Source organism: Condylura cristata, unplaced genomic scaffold (genome assembly GCF_000260355.1).
Source record: "Condylura cristata isolate star-nosed mole 26May11 unplaced genomic scaffold, ConCri1.0 scaffold00006, whole genome shotgun sequence".
Lineage (NCBI taxonomy): Eukaryota > Metazoa > Chordata > Mammalia > Eulipotyphla > Talpidae > Condylura > Condylura cristata.
In genome coordinates, this window is record NW_004567107.1 from 16,763,910 (window position 1) to 16,771,981 (window position 8,072).

Genomic DNA, 8,072 nt, shown 5'->3' on the forward strand with positions numbered 1-8,072 from the left:
GGGTGGGTCAGGAGAGGTCTGCCATGCCATGTGGGTCAGCTCCCTGGCTGGTTATTGAACTCATTCTGCAGTGGCTTCTGAGAGCTTCAAAGTGCTGTGCTTTAACCTGTTGTGCCACCAGGGAGAGCCCTGTTTACTTAATTTTCTGTGTGCTTATTACCATTGAATCCCAAACTCTGTCAGGTTTAGAATACTCTCGGTGGTATAGACAGTTACTCTGTCAAGGTTTCTTTGTGAGTGTTCTCCCTGTTCTTCAGGGAACTCCTTTCATAGTTGTGCCAGAAATTCCCTTTGCTTTTCTGTTCCTGTATCACATGCCTGCCTTTTTCTTAGTTTCCTCCCTCTTTTGCTGAAGAACAGCAATTCTAGGTTGTAAATCACTTTCCTCTTGGGTCCTTTGTTTTTGGCTTCCAGGCTGTTGTTTGGACCTTCCCAATTCTAACCCTTTTAGAAGTCCCCATCTTGGCCTCCCGAAGCACTTTCTGATAGTTTATGGGATTAAACAAAATCTCCAAGTAAATAAGTAAATAAAGCATCCAAAAAATTTATGATGGTGTGCTTACTATAGATATATAGTATAGATATACTATAGTTGAGGCCTACAGGTTGGGCCTTTCAAAACATTTGCATTTTAGGAAATGGTTTGAGTAGTTATTTGATTCCATTCCCCTCAGTTTTCTCTATTCTTTCACGTTAGAGTTGTTTTTATTTTGCTGTTAGGTCTCCTGAACTGGCCCTCCATCTTTCTCATTTTTACTTTTCTTTTTTCCTTCACTTTGTTTTTTACTCTACATTTTGGGCAAGTTTCTTTGTTTCTGCCCTTCTACTATCAAATGAACAGTTTTTAAACATCCTGTTTTGTTTCAGTGGGGGCAGTATCTTTTCCTGAAGTGGCAGACTGAGGGGATACCCTGAGGCCCCAAATCTGCACGCTCTAAATGGTTTCTGCAATCTGCCACATACAGACAAAGCAGACTCTTAGTGTGAACGAACTTTAATAGGAAGTGTGAATAGAAAGAGAAGAGAAGAAAGGATAATAGTTCTCTAGTGAAGCACCCAAAGTTGCCTACCCCCTTATTGATAAATGCCCAGTCAGATAGAGTTGGCCCAGAGCAGGGGCACTGAGGCCCTGGCAGCCAGTCACAAGTCTTAGGCACTTCTGGCAGTGAACTACAGGAAAGGGGCAGAAGGGACCAGGCAAGTCTGGCATAAAAGGTGTAAACTCAAAGCACAAATCAAGGTAGCAGTTGCCCTGCTCAGCCTCCCCACAAGTCTCTCAGCCATGTCTTTTCCCAGTGTCTCTTTATAATTTGTCTCCATGTGACATCTGTCATGTCCCCCAAATCCCTGGTGCAAGTCTAAAGCCAACAGGCAAACAGGCTTCTTCACATGTTTCTGCTCCACGTGCTTCCTCAGGTGTCTTTTCTAGCTTCTCTGTCTTTTTCTTCCTGTTTAGCTCCACCCTTCACTAAGTGGAATTTTCATGAATTTTGGTGGGGATTATTCTCTGACACATTCTTGTTAAATCTTTTCATTTGCTCCGATTCTAGAGAGAAAGTCAGACCCTCAGTGGAAGATGAACTTCAGATGCGTTTCGCTCTAGTAGGGGGAGTAGATGCGAAGAAAGGCAAGTGATGGCTCAGGCCTCCCTTAGCTCATCTCTTTTACTCCTGCACATTTGGGGTTCAGCATTTTCACTACTTAGTTTCTGGTGGCTCTCTGCAGCAGGATTTCAAGTCTGAAATTTTGTCCTATTTTATCTAAATGGTTCTATTAAAATTCTGAGGAGACATTTAGACTTTCCTGATTTTAACATTGATAGCATCATCATTCTGACGTTTGCAATTTTTTGGTTCATTTCTTCTGCATGAGGGTCGAATCTGGGAAATCTTTACTTATGTACTGTCTCACTCCAAGTTCTGGTTTATCTTCTGCACCCCAAATTTCATTTCCTGCTTTATTTTGATTATTATTTGTTTTCTGGCATATCCACTGTCTCCATTTAAGTTCATTATTCAGTTTTCTCTCTCTCTCTCTCTCTCTCTTTTTTTTTTTGGTTCATGTGGACTCTTCTGACCTCATTTTTCCAAAATTTTCCCCTTTTATATAGTACACCAATTTCTTAAGTACAAACTTGCTCAGGATTCTAGAGTCCTCCCTTCTATTAAACCACCCTCTTTTCAGTTACGTTCTGGATTGGGGTTTTTCTCTGATGCTTATCCTTAGTGAAGATAGCCTGTGTATATGCAGCACTGGGTATTTCCCTGTGTTCTTTTAAGAAATTGAGATGAGTCACTGTTGGAAGTCTGGATAAAGGAAAGGTTAGATTTATAGTAAGTTAATTTATTGATTGGAAACTCACTTTTTTTTGAGACCCAGGGAAGGAGGCAGCACCCGCTTTAGAAGCAAGGGAAGTTTGCCTCCGAACCAGAGACTTCTTAGAGGTGTCTGTTGGAACTCAGTAATGAGAAGATCACTCTTCCTTGGCATGGCTGCCCACAGCAGAAGGCCGCTGGTAGCTTTTTTTTTTCTTTCTTACTCCCACATATTTTCTGGGGCAGTCATCATAGCCACATATAAATTAGAAGTAAATATAGCTAGAGGTTACTGGCTCTGCTGGTCCCTGGAGCCAGGAGCCCTTTCCAGTAGTGTGCATATATATTTTTTCCTCCAAAGTTCTCCCATCCAAGTACTAACCAGGCCTGACCCTGCTTAGCTTCTGAGATCAGACGAGATGGGGCATGTTCAGGGTGGTATGACGTAGACCTTTTTCCCCTGAAGTTCTAAGAGTCAAGTTTATTGTCATGTTAATTCTTTAACAATTTTTTAAATTATTACATTTTAAAAATTATCTATTTTTCACATCATTGTTCATCTTTGTACAATGTATGCCTCCTCATCTCGGTTGTAGTCCCCGTGGAGTTCCCACCACCAAGTCACCTGTGTGCCATCACATAGTCTCTTGTGCTCTTCCCCTCTTTTGATCTCACATGCCTCTCTCTTAGTGTGTGTGTTTTAAATATATTCTAACTCTGCCTGGATTCCTTCACTCCAACCCTCACTCCACTGAACTGGATTAGCCTTATGAGACTGTTGGGTTCTCATTTGCGTATTCTCTGTCCCGGCAGTTACAGATAGACAGGAAGGAATGCTGTGCCTTAATCCTGTTCACTCCCCATATTGATTCTTTCCAGTATACGTTTCCAGAAGCTTAAGCAATAACTGGGATCCATCTGTGTCTTCCGGGCTGATTCAGGATATTTTCTGTTTTCTATCCAACTGGTTATTTCTTTAGTAATCTGACACATATGTGTCTATGTAGTTTTCTTATAAATGATAAATTTATTTATTTATCTGTTTCGAATTGCAAAGAAGGATATTGAGGTGATTCACACCCCAGTGACCATAGGGAATAGATAAAAGGACAAGTATATAAAAAACAAATTTCATCTTTTGCAATTGAGAGATATTAGAGGTAGTTTTGAAATATCAGCGGTAGTATGGTTTTGACAGGAATAATAGAGATTAGAGGAGATGCCTCGATGGAGATAACTAGGAAAGAAGGGAAGGGCCATAGCATGGCCCAAGTGTAGCTGGTGTGAGTGGGGGTAATCCCCACTGCTTTGTGGTTTTCTGTAGCTAGGAGACAATCTTGGAACTTAAGCAAAGGAAATAGAGTTAGGTTGATGACAGGTTGGAAAAACTGCAGAACAGGTTCTCCATACTTGGAGAAGGAAGTGTTTCTTTAAAAGTTCTGTGCAACTCTGAGGTTGACAGCCTGGGTCTCTGGGAAAGCAGGAACCCCATTGTTCTAGTGAACGATAGAGCTTACATGGCTGGACGTTGGGAGGCATTGTGCCTTTTTAAAAATCTGGTCTAGTCCCCTCAGGATTTATGCAGCTTTGTCATCAAGTTGGGAAGTTAATTGTTTTCACACATCTGATTTTAAGATATCACTCCTGAGAGAGCTGATTATATCTTTTAAGTGTTGCTCATCCTTGTACTTTTAGTGTTAAGTAACCTTATGCTGTTTTCTAAAGGGCTCTTTTAAGCATAGTATAGCAAAAGCTCCAGACCTAGATGTGTTTTAAATGTTTTAGAGAAAGGTGGTTAGTTATCTGCCTTCATGAAAATATGAAACTAGCGATCTGTCTCACATATTACACATCTTGCAAATATCTGACAGGAATATAGGTACAATTATTCAAGTTTTATATAAATGAAGGCAGCCCAGGGTTTGCTATTTCAGAATTGGAGGAAACTGGATACTGGACAGGATATTTGACTTTCATCCTGATTTCTCCAGGCCCATCTGAGAGTTTTGCTTGAAAAGATGCCAAGCAGTTTCTATGTCTTTTAAGTTTTGTTCACCTGGAGGGTTAGTGTTTGGAAGGATGAACCCTAGAATAGGCTCCTGGTTCAGGTTTTATTTCTGGGCTGAGTGACTTTAGGCATGCTGCACAATCTTTCAGACCCTCAGGTTTCTCATCATGAAATCAGATAATGATACCTGCCCCAAACTGTCCATGTATGAAATCAGGTAGTGCTGTGGTGCCCAGCACCTTTGGGCTTTCATTAAGTCCCATTTCCCACCTTTCCCCCTTGAGTTACCCCTGAGTGAGGCCACCTGGTGTATTGCCACATCCATATCTGCCTGCCTTTCCTTACTGAAGGCTCAGTGCCTAGTATTTACCTTTTGGGCAGCTCTGTGTACTCTATTGGAAACATTTTAAGGTTATATTGCTTGAAGTCTTTGCTTGGCGGAGATTATGTTGGATCTGAGAACACAGCCTACGAGTCTTAAGCATAGAATCTTGCTTGCCTGCTTATTTTGCTTTTTTTTGGGGGGGGGGTGTTACTGTGCTAGTTATATATTCATCTGTCAGGCACCTATGCAGTAGAGCAAGGTAATGTGAGTTATAAATTCATGAAAAGGAAAGAGGAAAAATAAAAGTAGGGGTGGGCACAAAGTGCCTTCAGGAATAAGCTGGGCATAAAATGGTACACTGGGGGTTCCATCATTTCCTCAAGGAAGGCTGGTCACCCTAGCAGCCATCATGAAAGAGGATGCACTTCTGCACTCTTCATTTGAATTCACAGTGTGCTAAAAAGCAGATCTTCCTCCCATCTGAAGTCCCTGTCTTCCCCCACCCTGCCCAGGTCAAAAAAAAAAAAAAAAGGAAAAGAAAAAAAAGAACAGGGACTAAGAAGAATGTCATTATCATCTCAAGGCAGCCCTGGAATTTTGTGTTGAATGTCATACCAAAGTAGTTTGACAACTTCTTATTTATTAATAAAAATAGGCAAACCGAAGAAAGAACATAAGAAGGTGTTGTTTTAATAAATCAAAACCTAGGTGGTCAGTGGAAACTCCAAAGTGAAGGATAATACTCGAAGACAGAATAAAAATCAGAATTTGTAGTTTGTAGAACTGTTGTCAAGCCTTGCCTGTTTCTTAGGAAGGCAGCTTTGCTGAGGGTGTGTGGTTCACCCAGCTCCAGTTAGTTTTGGGTCGTGCTGTAAGATTTGGGGTTAAAGGACTGGAATTGAACATCTAATTCTACTGTTGGTGCTACTCAAGATTTGGATTTGGTGATCCTGATTCATTCCATTTGCTGTTATAAAAAGTTTCATTTTTCAGGGGTTTAAAGTGTTCAGGTACCATCTTGCATACCTGAAGCTAGGGAGTGCATCTGCAGGACAAAAGGTGTGTCTAAGAGAAGCGGGCAGGCAGCGGGGTACTGGCTCTGTTGGTTGACATGGGTGCTCAGGGAATACATTTTGAATAAAAGAAAGGATAGTGAAAATTTTTCTTACCATGAAATTTCTAAAATGAAAAAAAAATCCCCTTTTAAACTAAATTGCAGTGTGGAGACAATCACATCAGTCTTTTGATGGAAGTTGGGACATGGCTCACACTTAAGTAGTTAGTGTCTTTTTGCGTTTCTTTCATAAGCAATAATGAAAGATTTGGTTATACTTTTTGCTTATCTGGCATCTTCTCTTTAAGCGATTTAAAGGATTTTAGAAATGCCCTTTTCCTCAACATGTGGAAGCCTGTTATTTTGGGGTGGGGGCATCTTGCCTTTCCTGAATCTTGGAAGTGGTAGCTAAGTTCCTTGAGTAACTGTAAACATGGAGCATACATATTTATTTTCTTATGTTTCGTACTACTCTGGGAACTTGTTGCTCTAAATCTGGTTCTAATTAATGAAATGTGTGACTCTTCCCTGCGCTTCTTGCCTCCGTTCCTTCATCTGCAAATGGGCAGGTGTGAACTGGATGATTGGAAGATGGTATTTTTCTCTCGGCCCTTTGCATAAAAACTGTCTGCTCCCTACTGTGGGCTGTTCAGTTCTTTTATTGTTTAATGACAGATGGCTTTTTCCCCTGGTACACACTCACCATTTCATAGCTTGAAACTGCCTCCTCAAGACATATATTCAGCATGCAGCATTGAAGTCAACTTCGTGAAAATATGTCAACATCTGTGATTTGGATAATGATACAGAAGTCCTGCCTTGAGATGGTAGATACCCTACCTAGCAAATTCCTCTCTTCATTAAGCTAGTGATTGGTATTTGGTATAAGAATGTGCTTCCATATGCTAATCCTTGCAGGCTAAACATGTGTTTCCTATTCCTTTGCAGGTACGCCATTTCTCCTAGTATGACAGCTGTCTGATTAGAAACTCAAGAATTTGGCTCCTGTGTCTGGAGTTATAGTGCTGGGGTCTTGTCACTGCCCACAGCTGCTGAGCTGCCATGGCCTCCGCCTCTCCTTCCACCCCAATAATTTCACAGCCCCAGGTAAGTAATTGAATCTGGTTTAGGCATGGGCTAATCACAGTTTTGTCAAATAATTAAAAGCAGTTTTTTGAAAGTGTGTTTGACCTTAGGTATCATATATGTCTTTCTAATTATTATGTGATGGGTATTTGGATAATAGAGCTTTTGTCAAGGAGGTGCTATTTAGTTTAAAAAGCAGCTGGCTGCGGGCCCACCCTGGTGGCGCAATGGGTTAAAGCACAGCACTATGATGCGAGAAGCAGCCACTTCACGAGTTCAACCCCCAGCCCGGGAGGTGACCCAGAATGCATGGCAGACCTCTCCTGACCCGCCCGCTGCTCCCCTCAGCAGTGTACTTCGTTGATCTGCCTGTTCTGCACCCTACTCTGTCTCTGGTGAATCCTTTCACCACCCCTGCACCTCTGACCTGTACCCAATTCTGTATGCATAAATAAATCTTTAAAAAAAAAAAAGCAGCTGGTCCAATGAACAAGTGACTTTAGTGAACTGGCCTCTGTTTGCAGGGTCTTGGTTTTCAGAGTGTAGGGTGTCTGACTGTTGCCCGTGACATCAAATTCCACTTCGAAGCAGTAGAAAATCCTGCTGTTTGCCTCTCTATGCTTTCTTGGGTTTAGTGAAATACCACAGAACAGATCTAATTTATACCAAGTTTCCTGAAACCTCCCTCATTGTCCTCCTCCTATAATGATTTTATTATTTTACTTTAACCTATCTAGGAACTTGGAAAAGAAAATGTAATTCTAGAAACTTCTGAACAACAGTGATATGAGTTACTTTTTCTATCCAATGAAGGTTAGTAATAGGACAGGAACATTGTATTTGTGCAAATCATTTTATGACCTGATCTACTCCAGTATTAACTACACTCTTTTGGTTTCAGCCAGCAAAAAGCTCCAATGGGAAATGGACTTTAGAGTCAGTAGTTCTGAATTCACATTCTTGATTGCTGGAGGCTTAGTCATGTTAACCCTACTGAATTTCATTTTCTTTTCACATAATCATACTACACAAATGGCTATATAGATTACATGACAGAGTACTCGCCAAGGTGTACACCCTGAAGGGGTCTCCTTCCTGCTCCTTCACCTCCTCTTCGCCTTAGACTGTGCCCTCCTGTCTCATTCATGACTGTCATTTTGGGCCATGGTTCAAGAGAAAAATCTATCTTCAAGAGATAGCATGTGATTGGAGCTTGAATCTTTTTTTTTTTTAAATTACAAAAGTTTATTTTTACATCATTTTGTACATTTTTTTTTTCCATCT

General features: G+C 41.0%; 1 protein-coding gene across 4 annotated transcripts in view; it reads left to right on the plus strand.

The window, feature by feature from the left end:
• Positions 1 to 8,072, plus strand: part of LPAR1 (lysophosphatidic acid receptor 1) — a 117,712-nt gene that overhangs the window by 51,132 nt on the left and 58,508 nt on the right. For 3 of the 4 annotated variants that reach the window (XM_012721500.1, XM_012721501.1, XM_012721499.1), the window contains exon 2: positions 6,651 to 6,809. In XM_012721500.1, the coding sequence (XP_012576954.1) occupies positions 6,765 to 6,809 (45 nt within the window). In that variant the 5' untranslated portion in view covers positions 6,651 to 6,764. Of the gene's footprint in view, positions 1 to 6,507; positions 6,530 to 6,650; positions 6,810 to 8,072 lie in introns of those variants that run through there. The other variant, XM_012721502.1, reaches the window with a different exon arrangement.